At 51.7% G+C, this 17,753-nt stretch overlaps 7 protein-coding genes; 5 read left to right on the forward strand and 2 right to left on the reverse strand.

Moving 5' to 3' along the window:
* Positions 1 to 6,485: 6,485 nt before the first annotated feature.
* CHC_T00001226001 (hypothetical protein) lies at positions 6,486 to 7,766 on the reverse strand. XM_005718654.1 is given in 2 exon segments: positions 6,486 to 6,686; positions 6,687 to 7,766. The coding sequence occupies 1 exon segment, from the start codon at positions 7,764 to 7,766 to the stop codon at positions 6,687 to 6,689; it is 1,080 nt and encodes a 359-aa protein (XP_005718711.1). The 3' UTR covers positions 6,486 to 6,686.
* Positions 7,767 to 9,161: 1,395 nt separating this feature from the next.
* CHC_T00001227001 (hypothetical protein) lies at positions 9,162 to 9,951 on the reverse strand. XM_005718655.1 is given in 3 exon segments: positions 9,162 to 9,551; positions 9,552 to 9,671; positions 9,781 to 9,951. 2 exon segments carry the CDS (start codon positions 9,949 to 9,951, stop codon positions 9,552 to 9,554), a joined length of 291 nt encoding a protein of 96 aa, XP_005718712.1. The 3' UTR covers positions 9,162 to 9,551.
* Positions 9,952 to 10,522: 571 nt separating this feature from the next.
* On the forward strand, positions 10,523 to 11,479 carry CHC_T00001228001 (hypothetical protein). Its single transcript, XM_005718656.1, has one exon. The coding sequence runs from the start codon at positions 10,523 to 10,525 to the stop codon at positions 11,477 to 11,479; it is 957 nt and encodes a 318-aa protein (XP_005718713.1).
* Positions 11,480 to 11,881: 402 nt separating this feature from the next.
* Positions 11,882 to 12,109, forward strand: CHC_T00001229001 (hypothetical protein). XM_005718657.1 is given in 2 exon segments: positions 11,882 to 12,007; positions 12,008 to 12,109. The coding sequence occupies 1 exon segment, from the start codon at positions 11,882 to 11,884 to the stop codon at positions 12,005 to 12,007; it is 126 nt and encodes a 41-aa protein (XP_005718714.1). The 3' UTR covers positions 12,008 to 12,109.
* A 609-nt stretch (positions 12,110 to 12,718) lies between these two features.
* Positions 12,719 to 13,048, forward strand: CHC_T00001230001 (hypothetical protein). The gene has a single exon (XM_005718658.1). It carries the CDS (start codon positions 12,719 to 12,721, stop codon positions 13,046 to 13,048), a length of 330 nt encoding a protein of 109 aa, XP_005718715.1.
* Positions 13,049 to 14,795: 1,747 nt separating this feature from the next.
* On the forward strand, positions 14,796 to 15,113 carry CHC_T00001231001 (hypothetical protein). Its single transcript, XM_005718659.1, has one exon. It carries the CDS (start codon positions 14,796 to 14,798, stop codon positions 15,111 to 15,113), a length of 318 nt encoding a protein of 105 aa, XP_005718716.1.
* A 250-nt stretch (positions 15,114 to 15,363) lies between these two features.
* Positions 15,364 to 16,221, forward strand: CHC_T00001232001 (hypothetical protein). Its single transcript, XM_005718660.1, has one exon. The coding sequence runs from the start codon at positions 15,364 to 15,366 to the stop codon at positions 16,219 to 16,221; it is 858 nt and encodes a 285-aa protein (XP_005718717.1).
* Positions 16,222 to 17,753: the final 1,532 nt, after the last annotated feature.

Below are 17,753 nucleotides of genomic sequence, written 5' to 3' on the forward strand. Positions count from 1 at the left end.
ATGGGACGTTGCGCAGTGCAACAGACGCGCGCCAGAAGGAGGTGTGATGGGTGATGTACGCAAGTTTCGCGTATGCGGTATGATGCTGCATGAACCGCGCCTCGAATGACACCGCTCCGTTTTGTGGGGTGTGTACACCGCGGGAACGATCGCAGAACTTTCGCCACGCACGCAACCGCTCGTTAGGTGTGCGTAGAATGCACGTAGCACGGGGTATAGCATGTAGATTGCGAGCACGAGCATCACGGGCTAATGTTGCAGAGACAAACGCATAACCCGACCTATTCCAATCCTGTCTACATGACGTGCCGCTCGGGCATGTTCGCGTTCGCGCTGAACTTTCTCCAGTTGCCTTCTCGACTTGACCCTCAACTTGCTCGCGCGCAAGATGCAACTGCGGTGACACGCGTCATCCGTGTACTGTACGCGTGGCCGTTTATGTGCATTGCTGTGCATTTCTGTGTGTTTCGATACAACCTGTGGCGACGATGATCCGCATGCATCTTCCCGGCTTCTTCTTGCGCTCCCTTCCGCTTCGCGCGAGTTTCCGAGCGATGAGCGAGCCGGCGAACGAAGTCTTCGCTACACCCGCGATGAAATGTACACACACCGCCATGCACCGTCGCGCTGCGCGCACCATGCTGGCAATTGCGCACGATACATGTATCGCATCATGTCGAGCATATCCATCCATCCCATCTCCACACGCGTCGCACGCGGCGCATGCATGTCCGCATCCGGGTTACCATGCGAACTCTTGTAACCTGACTTCAAACAAACCCGCATCGTAAGTTATCTCCGAGGCATATCCGTCTTCATGCTATCACGCATTGCATCGCCTGTGAAAAGCTCAATATGGATTCCGATCGCCACGCATCTTCCGCGGTTGCGAAATGCAAGGTGAGGGGAGGGGTGGCAGTGGGTGGCGGTGGGTGTGGATGTAGGGGAAATGCGTGCATTTTGGGGCCGTCTGGATGTGGGTGGGTTGAGGGGGAGGGGAGGGAGGAACAGAGTTATGGATGTGTGCGTGCGCATGGTGGATTGTTGTGGAGGATGTATTCATATCACTTGTGTCGCGCAGTCGACATGGATGTCATGTATTCGAGTCTCGAATTTCGAGATCTTCGGTGGTCCCATCCCAGGATCAATGGGCTGGGCGGACCGCCATGCATTACATTGCTTACACTACATGTCACCATTTCCGCATCTCCACTATCCAAGGTGGACACATTTATCCACCTGCGCGTCGGCCAGTGCGGGTGTGAAACTGGCGAGGGAGGATGCGTGCTCGGACATCGTGTCTCTTCTAGATGAATATGCCGCACGCGTGCGTGGGGCGGATGCTCCCGACCTACGTCTGGCTGTTTGTGTTCCCGACGAAGACGCCGCGCGCGTGTCTACTGCCGGCGCGGGCGGATATGTCCGTGAGAAGCAGTCGCGTGGGGAGGAATGCTCGGGCGTACGACCTGCGCATGAGAGTGAGACACGGCACTGTGATGAAGCCATCGTAGACGGCGTGGCGCATGCCATACGCCTGCCCGCGTCTGCGCGCGCACAATCTGAAGCCGCAGAGCCAGACTCGCCCGCATGGACACCCACGCCCGAACGCAACCGGCTGAACAAAAGCCGTCCTTCATCTCCAGGGTATGCAGCTTTCCTGTCTTCCTAAGCACGCTTGTCGTTTTTACGCTGAGATCCGCGGCAGTTGCCCCGACAACCGTGAGGCACGATGTGTATCTCATTTCTGCCGCAAGTTTAGTTATCGCTGCCGACGAGCAGGAAACAGCCCTGTGCTGGTCAGAAAGCACAATACTGTGCTCCGCCACCATCCCACTGCAACACTTCCTACCTATTCTTGCACTACGCAGCAGCTACGCGCGGGCCGTTCCCCGTGCTTCGAGCCCTCCATGAACTGCAGTGGACCACTGTACTAAATGATGCACGACACCTGACGATGCATCGCGTGCGACACGCTGCTCATGACGTGTACAGATTCGTCTTCTGTATTACATCCGCTGGGTTTCGCGCGGAAATATTGCTTTTCTATGCCCTCACTTGCCACAGGAGAGCCCTTCGAGTCCACACAAATTATGGTCGTGGTCGAATATGACCATTTTCTCGCTGAAAAGTTTCATGTCTCTGGCAAAGCGCTCCTGGTCCTGTTCAACCAAATGAACGAACCTGTCGAGCCCCCCGGGTGTGTTAGAGTCCTTTTCAAACAGTTCAGATAAGACTACTGTGCGCAAAGCCTTGTTAGTCGGGACCTGACCCCGCGCTTCCAGTATCGCCGTGACCTTATTTCTTACGTTTTCATCCAGCTTAAACAACTGTCTAATCGTTCGTGGAGGTCGAGGTTCGCCTTGCCATCGTTCCTTAAATATCTGGAGAGCATTTCTATACACTTGCAGTGCGTTGTGGCTGGGTAGTGTGACCGAGCGCTGGTACCAAGGGTCCGAACATATATCTCTCGAGCCCATACATAGGTAGACCTCGCGTAGCAAGTCCAACACATTAACGGACTGGCCTATATCAGCGTATTTCAAAGCAACGTTCTTCATTGCTTCGTATGCTGCGGTTCCTCTGATGGTCGGGAACGGAGGTTCCGCGTATGTCGACGTCGGTACCCACGTCTGGGATTCGCGAGGCCCTCTCTGGAATTTTGCATTCAGTAAATTGCGAGGCGCGTAACGGGCCTTTCTGTCATTCCCAGCTGCGAAATGGCTCACTGGTCTTCTAATGACCCAGTTCTCCGGGGCGCACTTTACGCTCTCAATGCCGTAAATTGGCTCCCCGGAGTCCGAAACAGCACCAGGATTAAGCATACTGGGCGGCCAAGCCTGTTGTACAAGCCGCGATGATGTGTTCATCAACTCTGGATATCCATTCGAGCCCCGGAACGCCAGTCCGTTGAATCCAACATGCTTCGTAGTCCTCTGCGATACAACTCCCTGTCCGCTTGGCGAGAACGGTTGGTCCAGCGGGACCACCAAGGGAGGTACCACTGATTCATTTTGAGTTTGCGGATGCTCCGAATTACTTAGTGGAACAGAGGTCTGACTGTCACCAGATAATTCGGACAAGTTGGCCGCAGGTACGTCGAAAAATCGCTCTTCGTACGCAAGTTCGTCCTGCGGTCGGCGAGTAGGGGAGGAGGCAGAGATCCGGACCATTCCTTCGGCAACAGGAAGAGCCGGACCGAGAAGATGCAATACGTCACAGGACAGTCTTTGTTTGGCGACCTGGCGGCATGCAGCAGCGAAGTGAATATTTCGTTTGGTGAAACCGAAATCCTTGGGGGGTTTGGTTTGATATCCCAAAGACTTAAAAATACCAGCAAAGTCCACGCTTCCGAGTGGGTTCACCGCAAATCCCCTAACGTTCCCGCTTCGGGAGTTTATCGATTCAAACTCACTCAGAAGGTCATCAATGCTGAGAAGGACGGACTTTTTCCGCCTGGTCTGCCATTGTCCGAACAACATATCGGCTAACCATTTCCCATGGTTATTCTCCAGAAAAACGACTATTACAATGTCCGCCAGCCCTTGATCCACCATATATTGTGGCAACGCGATCGTTGTTAACCAATTTTTCCCCACAGCTGCGTTATCTGAAACGATTACTTTGATTGCCTCTCCCTTACACCGCAAAAGGTGATCAATCAACACCATTTCAATGATAGCTGAAGCATTTTTTGGTCCAGTTCCCTGTTCGTGGGAGAAAACAATAGAATCCTTCGTGACAGCGTTGACATGCGCATTGACGTTGAAGCGCCAGCGTGTAATATCTGCTGAAACGTTCACAGTAAAATGTGGCAAGTCGACCTTCGTCATGTCATCCTGGTGGGTGATCATGGCGTGGTTGGCCATAGAGTTCCACCCGTTTCCAATAAAATTTAGCTCGCGAAAACGATTTTCCACGGAGCGAAAGAAGTCGCCCCAAGACTTCACAGTTTTTCGTATTTCCGCATCGCGCCGGTTGTGAACTACGAATGTACTTAGTGCTTCTTGCTCTTGGTACTTTTTTGTGGCAAGTGCTGCAAGAAGATGGTCGCTCTCGAACTGGGTGTTCTGGTCAAAATCTTGGGTCCCGTCACCGAATTGTGAACGGTGCTGATGCTCCAGCTGTTTTGACTCGTAGTGGTACTGCAGGATGGCGTATCTCAACGTCTTGCAATGAGGGCAAGCGTTGTGGTCCGATTGATTGAATTCTACGCGGCACCTTCTTGCCTCAAGATACCGATTTATCATTCTTTGTAGAGTTGAGTCTGACATCTGCTCGTCGACTTCGACATCCTCGTTTAACATTCTCCTCAGCAGCTTTCGTAGCTTCTATTTGGTGTTGATCTCAGGGGAGTATACTCGGCACACGTTCATACCATGGCCTCCAGCCGGATCCGCACGAAGAACCATGTCCAAATTATTTTCGACTTGTTCACGGACGTGGTCCGGGTACCTGTTCATTGGGTGCATTTTGTGGGTACGGTAGCCTTGCACTCCTCCCTCAATAAAGGACCTGTGCTCAATTTTGGGGTTGGAGCACATGGCTTGGAGAGCCATACGCACATCCGAAATGTGCCCTTTGGACACAGTATACAACGCAGAGAGAGCAGCGTCGCACACTTTTGTCGGGGCGTTGGAAAGCGTGCAGAACATTGCATTAAGGAGGAATCTGTTCTCCTTTCGCCGCGGGTTGAGCTCCTTCGAGCATTTCGAAAATTCTCGGTACTCGCTTGTTAAGAACACAATATTCAGAGCGCTTAGACAAGGCTCACTACACCCACAATCCCAGGTTGGTAGTTCTTCGATTGGGGGATACCCTGCTCGATCTTCGACACGACGACGCTGACGTAACCGGGTACCTGCATCGTCAACGATGCAGGAAAGCTCTATCTCGGTGGCCTCCCCAGACTGTTTGCCTGTGCTCGGTATTTTCTTCCTCCCGTAAAGAAATTTTTTTGAGACGCCCAGCAAGCAGCAAATCGCTTCCGTGCAGAGCTTCTCCGAGGGACATTTCGTGCCACTCGGTGCGTCCTCCTTACCGTAGAGAAACGGTAGAACTCGCACGACGAAGTTTGCGAATTTTCGCAAACCTTTTTTTCGGTCTGTCGAGGCAACGTCCGCACTAAACCCACCTTCTCTCTCTTGTCTGGATGGTGCGTAAAAGCCAATGTACGACCCACCAATACCGCGTCGTCTCGTGTCAACAAGATCGGTAATAGGTGCGATAGACGAATGTAATCGTTCCGCAATTTCCTGAATTAGGCGAATCTCTTCGAAGAGTCGAATCTTTACAGGGTCGATTGCGATGGAGGCAAAACAAAAACGACTGCAGCAGTGCCATATGGATGTCGGAAACACGTCCTTATAAGCACGGTAAGCGGCCTGCGCCCTTTTCTCTGTATTCAAAAGCTCTGCAGCGCCACGATTAATGACACTGGTAGATGACAGCGTCAATTCTTTACTTCCTCCCCCTGCAGAAAAGACATCATGGTATGGTCCTCGCTGTGCCCACTCAACCAGAAACTTACATATCGACCTTCCAGCATTGAGGTCGCTCTGCCAATCGATCTCCCTTCCACCAAACTGAGATTCTAAATCAGACGAGTTCAGGTCATTGAGGTACTCCCATGCTTCTTGTGGAGCATTACGAGCAAGAGACATGCGACGATCCCTTGACTGACTCATTTTTGGTGAAATAGCAGTAAAGTTTCTCGAAGACTGTAGAGGTGGAGGTCGGAATTTGACGTTTTTGTGAGTTATAAAGGCGGAAGGATTACAAGGCAGCAATAATCGTTTTCGGGACAAGTTGGAGGCGGTAGAAATGGAGGTCGGCTGTGCTCGTCTTTTTGCGAGGAAAAGCGGGCGTTCAGGTCTAAAGTAGAAAAAGGCAGAGGTGTACAGATAGTGAGCAAGTGCGACCCTAGCAAAGGCACCAGTGGTGGATGTCAATAATGCAAGGCAACGAATTTGGAAGTCTGCGGTGACCTTATGTTCGCGAGTAGCGGCGGACCTCAAGGTCAACAGTGATAAATGGCGGAGGTGTGGCGGGGTGACCAATCGTGCCCACAGAAAGGCAGCGGGGTCGAGGATGAGAGTTATCGTCTCTGCAGGAACGGGGATAGTGGCGGGGATGGAGACGGCGGAATTGGTTAAGGAAAACGGAGACGGAGTGGGTTGCGAGGCGGCGAGAGAGCGGGAGAAGTGCAGAGCGCGAATATAGAGAATTGTGGACTGATCGGCGAAGCCTTCGATGCCCAGAGACAACTTCTAGTTTGAAGACGTTTAAACAATTGAACGGCAATCGATTTCGCAACTTTTGAAGAATTTGGAAAGTGGCTTCTGCACTATTCAAAATGTTCCCATTTTCCGAATATAGTTTCGCTTTGACATCCATCACTGTTCCAGTCGAATTACAGAGAACCAGGTATGTTCATCTGTTCCAACGTCGACCTGGAAGCGCACCAATGAAATTTGAAGGATGAAATTGGAAAACAAATAAACTTTTATAGTGGACATGCAGCCAGAGATGTGGCCATCTCATGTTCCAGAGCCACTGTGCGACGATTCCAAGGCCAAAACGTCTCACCATCTGGGTCGCATTTGGATGTATTCTCCTGATCGCGACTCTGCGAGTTAGGAACGGCCCTCATCTACAAGAGCGAAATCTCTTCTAGTCTAAAGGTGTCCTCACATCGCTATGTCAACCGTCATATTTCTTGGATACCTCACTCTAGATTTAGCGTTCACGTTGGCAGTATACACAATATTCGGCCTGATCATCTGGAAGCATACATAGGCATATGTGCTCCCGCCGCCAATAAACTTTGTGGCCTTCCCGGCGCACTGTTTCAGTGCTGCGGGATCATTCTTTGTAAAAAATCTTGCCCCCGGAAACTGGCCTTCAATGTGCTTCTTCCCAGTGAGATCTGTGACAATGAGCAGCGATGAGGGCGAGACCTTGCCCGAAGAAATGAGTCGATGCACAGCATGGTAGTGCACCTGCTTGCTCACACGCTGCCTCCGGTCGCGGGCGATGTCGCCGTAGCGGTAATGGAAGACGGCGTCGATGCCAGTGCAGTTCAGCGGATGTTCATCCCTCACCTTGAGGTTTTGAACGAGAAACGCGGTAGTGTTGTATCGATTCTCATAATCTCTCAGGTCAGGGTTGATGACGTGAATGGTGCGGCAAGATCCGAGGCGGTTCAAGGGGACATCTCCCTCCCCCTCCATCCAATACTTCCAGCCTGTTTTCGTGAGAACGGTCTTGACGCGGCACGCAGAGGGCCCCCAAGGCAGAGCCGCGGAGCATTTCGGGAAGAACTGGCGGACGTAGTATCCATGTGTGGATTTGATACCAGGGACCTTAAGGCAGCTGCCGAGCTGATGTGTAAGCACTGTAGTCTTGCGCAAGTGCATGAGCGCAGCGCCGAGCCCCTCCGTAGTGAGGTCCTTCTGTGTTACGTAGAGCGGGGCTTTGAAGTCTGTGGGGAAGACGCCGAGGAGGGAGACGCTGATGATTGCAAAGGCCGTCAACAAGGCCAGTGAACAGGTGAGGGCGGGAGGAAGTGTGCTTCGCTGCGGGCGCGGAGCCATGGCAGGCGGCAACGGCGGCCGAAGGTAGCGCATATCTGCGGGGGGACGTGAACGGCGTCGATGGAGAGAGCATTTGGAAGCGTGGGGCTGTACGCTAGAGAAGATCCTGCCTTGTTGGGCGTGGGCCGGACCGCATAGCCCTGTGGTAGAGCCCTGTGAGGTAGAAGTGAACATTGTTGTTCGATTTTCGATTGTGAAAATTATAATTGCGAAAACCTGGAATTCATGGAGAAATTTAGAGAAGGAAGTTACGTGCCCTCAACCTCTCCCACCACTCACAACTCGCCATCACTAACATGCTAATCATTCCAGTTGTTGACAACATTCCATTTTTCACAATCGCTTCAAACAGCCCTGATCTCATTCATGGCTTTCAAGAGCCGTTCCTAAAAACTCGCAGTCCATCAAAAATTGCGCTTCTCTTGACTTACAGCAGTGCGTATCTCCCGGGCCTTTAAATTTGAATTTTTCGAGAAAAGCGTTGTAAATGGAAGTACACCTGATCACAGTATTTAACCTGGGCCGGGTTAATTTTGAAGCTCATATTTCCAGATGCACTCATCAAATAATCTACTGTAGACGAATATCATCAGGAAATACGATAAGCAGAGGAAAATGGCTGGTCATGTGACCAGCCTACTGTAACTGTATCTCGTACTCAGATACAGCTACAACAGGGTACCCTGAGTGTATTTGTGTCGGTGGATAACAGAAATTATACACCAAAACCTGTGGTATACACCAAATACTTTGGACATACAGTGGAGACCACGATATAAGAGCACCCTGTGCCAACCCCTTCATACTGCTCTTAATCCGAGGTTGCTACTATTCAAGAATCCCGCACAGGATGCCCATTTTACTCCTTAGAACGCTGTAGCATCTCACCAATAAGCAGTTGCCTGGACCCGTGCTGCGACCAATTCCAAAACGCTTCATCACAGAAGAGGCGCTCGCGCCATTTTGAAGACAACGCGCAGCCTCGGTTTTTTCTCTTTCAACGAAAGGCGCTTGCGCCTCTTCAGCGAGCCGTGAGCCACCGGTGGAAAGTGAGAGGTCATTTCGGAGCACCGTATTGATCCGTGCGTCGGAGAAATGGAACAGGCGGACTGTGGGCGAGACTTCTGAGATGCGTTTGAAATACCAGGCGAGAAAGGGACTGTGTGATTGGAATTACAGTGTTAAATGGTGCTTGAAGTTATGATACCGTGCCAAGCGAAAACGGTGCTCTTACTGCGAGGTCGTTCTTATTCGAAGTGCTCTTATATCGGCCCCCCCCCCCCCCCCCCCCCCCCCTGTACCGCACCGCACTGCTAGACTTGGCCCATGGCAAAAGTTTAGCCAAATATGGGGATTTACACCACTGCTAGACTTGCTCTTAGAGCACGTCTAGCAGTGGTGCTTCTGCAAGGGCACAAGCACTTGTAGACGTCCTGCAAGCACGACGTCTACAGGTCCGTTTCACATCAGAGAAGCTCTGCGATCCCCTGCCAACGGCGTGGGTTCCCATCCCGAGTCACCTGTTGTCGACAAACGCGTCCCACAACTCGGCTGCAATGCAATGCTTAGTCTCAGTCCGCGTTCATACTGCCTGACAAAAATTTGTGGCGTTTTGGTACTAGAGCTCTACCGCACTACGCCACAGCTCACTCGCCGCGTTTAGTATAGTGAAAGCGTACGTTCTCTGGAGGGTAAAACTAGTCTGGATAGCGACCTTCACATCCGCAGCATCCGCATGCCGAGTGGCTGCGCGGTGCAAATACAAGCTTTCCCCCTTGTCGCGAGCTCTAGGATTTGGAGAGGAAGCCCGCATTGAGACTCTAGCCGCTCGTCGAGACAACAAGCGAGCAGAGGGGATGAAAGTAAACTAGATCTTAGTGCCAGATCTTAATGCCAAGCCAACCTTCTGCGTTTGAACATCGCAGACGAAACACATGTCGACCCTAGTCGCACAAATATTTACATTCCTTGTGCCTTTGCAGCCTCCTCGGCCATCTCCTTCTGGTGTTCTTGGAACCGTTCGCCGGCCCTTGCCGCAAACTTGACGAATTTCTCGCTGCATTTCCGAATGCACGCTTCCTGCTCGACCACGCCACATCGGACCAATACGTATGAAAAAACATCGTCAGACGGATCGGAAACGGCCTTGTATACGTAATGCGTTGTGTCAACGTGGACATAAACTTACCTCCTTGCCGTCGAGCTTGCGCGATCGGAACGTTTCGACGCAATGGCCGAAGCAGCGCTCGACCAGTTCGTTGTACATGCGCAGCGAGTCCACCATCTGCATCTCTTGCATCATTTGCATCATCCGCATCTGCTCCTGGCTCTGCATCGTCGAGCCCCCCAACCCGCTCATTCCTCCCATCCCGCCCATTCCGCCGAGACCAGCCATTGTGATCTCCTTGAAGTCTGAAGAAAGCGATGGACTAGAACCGACTAACAGCTCGATTTAGAAGGTAAAGAGAAGCAGAAACACGACACGACCAGTGGGGCAGTGAGGGGGGCCTGCGGTGCGGCGGCGATGATAAGATCTGCTTGCCGAATTGAGTTTTTAGATGGCCTTCTCATACCGCCCGATACACGTATTCTCGCTGGACAAGCTATCGTAGTCCACAGCAATTCCGCTCTAGGGCGTCTAGTCCTACAGATCAGGCATTTGCCATGTTTGTTTGCTTGGACGGCATCTCTCTAGCAGGTCACCTTCGTGGGAGTTGCGCTGCTACTCACTTCACCCTGTGCAAGTAAAAGCGGGCCCCCGCTTCTCTAAGCCCACGCCTTTGACTAGTTTCTCCGGCTTGCAAAATTTCTTAAGAATTGATGAACATGCGCAAGCAGCACCACAGGAGCTGTGCGAAGCTATCACCGGTGTTCAAGGGAGATATCGGTTCACTGTAGATCATTTCTTCTCCCAGTTTCAGACAACACAGATGAATACTTTCAGAACGATTCTTTCGTCGTCCAGCAAGCAAATGGCGGTTCCGCAATGGTGTAAGAGTGCTCGCAACGGCGCCTGGGTCCCGGGCATCCGCCTCACTCACCAACGTTCTTCCTCAAACCCAACAAAACTCTTTCGCAGAAACTCAACAATTCATCTTCTGGGCACCATGCACATAGCAGAAGCGTCCGCCGTTGCCGCACGTCACCTCATCCAACACGAGCACGCCAAAGGCACCCTCGGTGGCGTATTTCTCGAGCTCGACTCTCCGCGGTTTCAAAGACTTCGGGACTTGCAGAACCAGCAAGCCGACGAATCCATGTTTTCTCACGCCATGTCAATTCTATCACGACCGTCGCAAAACCCTGTCGCGTCAATTGTCGAGCTCGCCTTCACGACCATGTACAGAACGCTTCATCGACTGGGGTTTGGAAGCGGTGTTGAATTTAAGGCAGCGATTGAGGTTGCCGAACGGCACAATATCCCTATCGTGCTCGGAGATCAGCACGTGCAGACTACTTTGAGGAGGCTTGCCGATGGTTTTGGTAAAGACTTTGATCTGCCCCGTTTGATGTCCATCGTCTTGTCCCAGGCGTCAAAGACCGCTCGCCCTGAAACGGATACAGAGAGGAAGATTCGTCTAGCGTTTCAGTCAATCGCCCAGGGTGATGTTACGCAAGCGCAAGAACGGCTTGCAAAGCTCATCGATCAAGAAAGCGTGCGTGAGATCATGCGGCCAATGCAAAAATATGCTCCCAATGTGACAAATGCTATTTTGCACGAACGAGATGTAGTTATGGCCGAAAACCTCATATCTGCGGCTGATAACTTGCCCCCAGGCAAGAACAGTATAGTCGCAATTGTTGGCCTGGCACACATGGACGGAATATGTAGCGAATGGCAAAAGAGAAACATGATCAAAGAGTATCAGTCATCAGATCGCAGTTGAGGAAGAGACCTCGAGACTTCAAGATTAGTGTAGCCGTCACGCAGAGATGAGGCTCTTAAGTTCTTGTTGCAATCCGTTTACGATTAGGCCGGTCAAAGGAGACTAGTGCGTCGAGGTGTTGTATGTCTCCGATTTCACAACTTTGAGGTGCAAGGTGCCATCTAAGTGTCTACAACGCGTCTTCAGAGGCCTCTCAGGAAGATGAGGGCTTTTGGTCGAGAAATTGCGTTTGGGTGGTTATTCAGTTGCTCATTCTGAGCAATAGCATGCCCCAGGTGTCTGCTTCGCAATTATGGAGGGGCGCGCAGGCCGGTGGACATCTTCAAGTTGTTCCGGGCTTCTCAAAAATCCATACACCCACTCTGGTTTTCTACAGGTGGGAATCCTTGCCAGACAGTCTATATGAACGATCTCGACCAAAGCAATGATCCTATCCTCAAAGCCTGCCAACAACAGTTTTCTCACTTCCGCCATGATACTTTCATGCCAGTACGCACAAATGAAGGAGAGCAAGATGTGGTTCTTTGAAGACGGAGTTGGACTCCGCGCTGAACAAATACGAAATTCCTTTTCAACTTCTTAACTAAATAAAACTGCAGTGTTCTCAACTGCCAAACTCTTCAACACACAGCTAGGAATCACTTGAGGGTGAGGCAAGCGACTGTGCAGTCGTCTCCTGGGTCGCCGTACTTTCTAGCTGTCCGTAACATTTCTTCGCAAACCTTTTTCGCAGTTCTCTTTCTGCCTGGTCTCTTTGCCGCTGCCTTCCAAACGTCCTTCTCGTTTAGACCCGTGTGATCCCACAACCCATCGGAAGCAAGGACGATAGCGCTATCTTCTTTGCCTATCGCAAACGACTCAATATGTGGTTCTGATATACAACCGAATTGATGCATGTCCCGGTCCCCAATCGTTCGAGAAACCGCAAGCCCCTGTGTGTTAAGGAACGCACCAAGTGGTAACAACAGATTAGGAGGTTAGAACATCTGCTACAACTCGCGGTATGGGAGGGGTAGTTTCCTATCCATTCTGGTCCTTAGCGGGCACGCAAGGAGCAAACTTACGTTCTTCTGCTCCTTGTCCACAACATATCCTTCAAGGACGTGGCCTCCCGCTGCGGTAATTCTAGCCGCTTCGTCTTCGTTGACGGGCCGATGGACGGGGCTTGCGTATCGAGAGCAAACTTTCCCGATACCATCGTCTGACAAGAGGAGGACTTTGGAATCCCCCACATTCGCGATGACAAGCTGCTCGTCCTTAACAATAGCAATCGACGCTGTTGTCCCGCTATCCATCCCACATTGCGCAGAATTAAGCGCCGCGGTCACTTCTTCAAACGCCTCCCGGACGACCGTCTCCAAGTCTGCGCTTTGGTCGTCCATGAGTTTCCGGTCAATCGCGAAGTTCATCCTTTCCGAGGCTAGGGCGCTAGCTTGCTCGCCCTGTGGCCCATGTCCATCGAACACGCCGATTAGGAAGACACCAGGTAGCCGCCTCGGATTTCTCCTTCTGCGCATCGTATGGAAGGCTGTGACGTCTGGGCGCATGGTCCTGCATGCGCTATCCTGATTTGGGATGTCATCCGCGAGATGCATTTGCCCTATGACTGAGGCATAGCTACTGCTAATGACAGGAGCCATCTTCCAACCGACTTTTTCTGCAAGGTTTGAAAAGAAAGAAGGTAGCATCATGGGAAATCGTTGGAAGCCGAAACTTAATGGCAGCGAACTCCTATGTGAGGTAGGTGCGAAGATCAAAGACCGGTGGTTGCTTTCCACGAGGAGGACTTAATGGGAAGTTTGGATCTTGAATGAACAATTGCTGTGTTTCAACAGCAACCACAACACGCACTTCCGTCGCAAAACAAAAAAGTTTTATTAGCGTTCTTTGAACCGTAGTTGGAGTGAAGTGGAAGTGAAGTGGAAGTGAAATGGAGGAATGAGGAGCGAAGTGAGGGACTGAAGTGAAAGAGTGGAGTTAGAGTGTGGAATGAACGATTGATGTGGTTCAACAACGATCAGAGCGGGCACTTCGGCGGTTGTGCAAATGTTCTTTAAATAACGATCGTTTCCGTGGATGAGCGACGGATGGGCGTATTCATAGCAAATATTTGTGAACACCTCTCCCAGCCAAGATGCTCAAAATCTCTCTTGCATGTCAAGCACGGAGAGGAAGACCGAACGCGGTCGACTGTCTGTAAGTCACGCAGGAGATGTCATATTCCAGATGTGATGCCTTGGGCTGTGCAAAATTACTTCTGCTTCTATTGACTCCCACAAACCCCTTTTCTTTTGATGTGAAAATGAATAATGCAAGAAGAAACTTAGCACAAAATGCAAGGCATTCACACATTCCTGAAGTACACTTACACGCAACCAGATTTCGTACATTACTTAGCTGCTGGTTCCGGTATCGCCTAAACATACTCTGGGTATTTTTGGGGGCAACGCATAATTTACATGACGTTTTAGTGGCAAACTTTCTGTTTCACGCTCAGTATAGTAACAGCTCCTAATGACAAATGGTGTACATTGTCCGACTTTAAACAGTCTATGCAGATAGTGCTGGGAATGTCGGTGCGCCTTTAGCTGTACCACGAATGATATTATTCCGTTTATGAAGAGGACCGGGTTGAGCAAGATCCCCTCGAAAGCGGCATGAGGCAGTGCCTCTGAACCTGCCCCTCTTTTGTGACTACAGTACACTCTTTTGTCTCGAAACTGACGGCTGATAGCGGAACACGAAATATTCATGTTTAATGTCTCGGTGGATTGAGCATGACAATTTTTATGGCCACTCTACTGACTACGCTACCCTGCGCTCCTGGCGTTCACGAGCACTTGCAGTCATCTCTTCTATCAGCAATGATGCCTGTACACAAAGCTCAAGTCTGCAGCTATCTGTGAAGTGATGGACCGATGCAGTTTAAGTATTCGATAGTTTGGAATGTTTACCCGAATGTCAAATGTCAAAGTAAGTCAAGTCAGAGCGAAAACGGGACCAAGCCGCAGATAAAAGAACTCTTCCTCGGTATTGATGGAAGGTGCAGTATGCTCGTAGTGATGCGGCTGGCGATTTAAAGCTTTTGAACCAGACAGACTTTCGCAACGATTTCATGCGAGGACTTTTCTTTTGTCAATGTGGAATTTTATCCATACACACTGCAGTATACAAGTATATCGTGCTGCAGTGTGTATGGACAAAATTCGAGAGACTACGAGTACTGTGCTATACTGTACTGTACTAAAAGGTACACCATTGGTACCTCCGAAGGTACAGTACACAATCTCTAAAGCGCGCGTTCGACGTCTTTCTCATGCAGGCACTCGCACATCTTACGATCTTGTCACACATCTGGTCGCCTGCCGCGGTCATCGTTGAGAATGCCTCCATCCGCGGGGGCCGAACAATACCGCGAGTCCTTGGAATATATGGGGCAGGCTGGAGCAACAGTTGGTTTCGTGTTTGCCCAGCCCCTTGCAGGATTCCTGCGTCCGGCAGTCTCAGAGCGGTGCTTTCCGCCCTCTTCCTCAAGGTGTATTCCAGGATTTGTTGTAACTTCGCCAAGGATCCCTTCAATATGCGCTTTACAAGAATTGCGAGACGGAAATTCTCGCCGCTCGCCCATTTTTGATCGATATGCTGGAGGAAACGGTCCGCTGAGCGCCGAGTTTCTATCGGTGTCTGGTGCTCTTTCGACTATTGTTGCGGTCGCTGCCTTGCTACCTATTATGTTTGGATTCCTCGGAAGATTTGTGATTCAAGATCCGCTTGGAAAGACATTATGTGTATCGTTATCATCATTTGCATACGGGCTCTTGCTGGCACGATTCGATTTGGGCAAAGCGTCATCTCTCAGGCTCACAGTAGCCTTCAGCTTATTGATGCGTTTCATTTGTATACCAGTCCTTTCGCATATGGTAGCCATTGCTGGGTATGCGCTTTTGAAGGTCAAAGCTGCTAAAATGGCGGCTGCTGTCGCTACAGCTGCTGCTGCTGCCAAGGCGCCAGCTACTGTCAAAGCAACAACTGCTAGTCTGTCACTACCAGCTGGCGTGCTCTCTTCTCTTTTCTTATTGTCAACGACACCAATTGGCTATTCACCCTCCGCCGCAATGCTTTCCTTACATGTACATACCACTTTATTCGCCATTCTTACCGTTCTAACCCTAATTTTATTCCCGTTACTGCCGTGCATCTCGCATGGGATCAGTTTATGGGCACATAAGTCTGCTTTCTTGAATATCGGTACTATCCTGCCCAAAGTAGCACCCCCTCCAGGTATCCTTCATCTGTTTGCGACCACAACAGCACCAGTTTTACTTGGGCTTGGGCTAAGCAAGATCGTGTCTCGGCGATGGGCTGCAATTTTAGGATTCTGCGCCCTTCCTGTGGCATGGACAAGCTCTCTTTTGTTGCTTGCATCGGCAGTGATTGAGGTGGTAGCAGGTAATGCAACTGGGCTAGCTGGGAGTGTTGGACTTTGTGGGGGCGTCGTGTTGATGATGATGCTGGTGGGCCGTGCTTTAGGGTCAGCCCTTCTTCTTGATGGGAGGGCCAAGCGAACTCTTATATTATATTTATGCACGCAAGGTACTGTCATTGGAACAGGCATCGCTCCCACTGGATTTCCCTCGGCACCGCTTGTGGCTTCGACGCTGGTCGGTCTCATATTTGCGGTGGTCATGGGAAGAGCATGGAGCCATGTTGTCATCAGGACAAACAATACTACAATTCCATAGTAGAGGTTCGTTTTTCTCTTGTGTGTGTCTCTCTTAGGAAGGGGAATGCTTCACACTCCCCCCTTTTGATGAACGGCCTGTCATTACCCCTCGCGTGCGATCGTCATGAAGTTCTCTGTGTGACTGTCGGAACCCAAAATTCGATTTCAGGCCTGACATTAGGGGAAATATGATGGCAGATACTGGAATTGGTGGGTGCATGCACATGTAAATCAGTGGGCTTATAGCTGAGGGTTTAGGCCAAGTGAAGTCATGCTTTGCTCTGGGCTTAATTGTTTTGTCATAATAATCAATCGGAATGATGCTTTACCACGCGGGAGCAAACAGGCCATTTCGCAGAACGGAATACTCGGTACAATTCCTCGGGAGAGCAAGTCGGTGACTTTCCGTATGCATCACAGACATTCATACGTGTTGCCCTACTACATTTGTGAGATTCACAGAAGCTTAGGTATACGTCGCCCTCGCAAACAATACGAACCTGTGGCGTACGCGATTCATATGTATTCTGCTTCCCTACAGCAGCGGAGTCGCAATGTTCGAAAGTAAACTGTCCTTTTGATCCTACTATTCACAATCTCATGCATCGAAAAACACGGAAACAAGAAGAAGTATGACGAACGTTGGCCTACGAAGCTAACACTTCCCGCAAATGTTCATACCGTGAGACAAGAGCTTTATCGCTGTCATCAAACCTTCTGACATGCGTCGGTTTAGTTCTGAGCTCGCCCATACTTCTGGTGCCGAGCGCGGGTTCGAAGCTCTCATTCGAGTCTGGCCGCTTCAGAATCGGCGGGTCTGTCGACGTCAACAAGCCCTGCTGCGCCGCATCGAACGCATCTATGACGCCGCCCTCAACCTCATCGGCGCCATCTCCGCCCAAAAGCCTACTTCCGCGCACGCCCCCACTCTCCACGCTGCCCGAGAGCGGCTCTGGCATAGCGAGCGGGTACGCCGACGACACGTGCTCGGAGGCCGCGAGCGGGTACACGTCGGCCGTGTCCCTTGTGTACGTGGGCGGCACGACAGGCGCGGCGTACATCCTGCCCCTCGACGGCTGCTGTTGCTGCGGCGGGAGGGGCGGCGACGCCGACACGTTCGGCACGGGCCCGCGCTCCGAGCTGAGCTGCGGCGACTCGGGCGTGGCATAGTCCGAGGAGCCGGCGGACAGGGGCGTGGTCTGGGCGCGGCGCATGTCCGTGGCGGGGTGGGCCTCTGCGGTGGGCGGCGGCGACGCGGCCAGGGTCGGCACGGGGGCGGTGCGCGCGCGCGCGGGGGGCGAGGGGCTCGGCGCAGGTGGCGAGGTGGAGGCGGCAGCGGCGGCGGCGGCGGGGACGGTGGTCGGGTCCGCGGCGATGTCGATACCGTAGTACTGCTTGACGGCGGAGGCGAGCTCCTTGTCGACCTCGAGGCGGGTGGCTGGGGCCGGGGACAGGGCGTCGCGCACGGTGGCGTTGACGAGCGGGTAGAGGTCGCCCTCTGCGTTCTGGATCTGGGCGACGTGAACGGGGCCGAACTGCTCCTTGAGGAAG

Source organism: Chondrus crispus, genomic scaffold (assembly GCF_000350225.1).
Source record: "Chondrus crispus Stackhouse genomic scaffold, scaffold_422, whole genome shotgun sequence".
NCBI lineage: Eukaryota > Rhodophyta > Florideophyceae > Gigartinales > Gigartinaceae > Chondrus > Chondrus crispus.

Excerpts from the sequence above, each read along its gene's own strand:
- CHC_T00001227001 (XM_005718655.1), bottom strand. The coding sequence starts at position 9,951 with ATGAGCGGGTTGGGGGGCTCGACGATGCAGAGCCAGGAGCAGATGCGG. Across the intron at positions 9,672-9,780 it reads GCAAGCTCGACGGCAAGGAG|GAAGCGTGCATTCGGAAATG; the intron begins GTAAGTTTATGT and ends GTGGTCGAGCAG.
- CHC_T00001232001 (XM_005718660.1), top strand. The coding sequence starts at position 15,364 with ATGCGTTTCATTTGTATACCAGTCCTTTCGCATATGGTAGCCATTGCT.
- CHC_T00001231001 (XM_005718659.1), top strand. The coding sequence starts at position 14,796 with ATGCAGGCACTCGCACATCTTACGATCTTGTCACACATCTGGTCGCCT.
- CHC_T00001229001 (XM_005718657.1), top strand. The coding sequence starts at position 11,882 with ATGAACGATCTCGACCAAAGCAATGATCCTATCCTCAAAGCCTGCCAA.
- CHC_T00001230001 (XM_005718658.1), top strand. The coding sequence starts at position 12,719 with ATGACAAGCTGCTCGTCCTTAACAATAGCAATCGACGCTGTTGTCCCG.
- CHC_T00001226001 (XM_005718654.1), bottom strand. The coding sequence starts at position 7,766 with ATGTTCACTTCTACCTCACAGGGCTCTACCACAGGGCTATGCGGTCCG.
- CHC_T00001228001 (XM_005718656.1), top strand. The coding sequence starts at position 10,523 with ATGAATACTTTCAGAACGATTCTTTCGTCGTCCAGCAAGCAAATGGCG.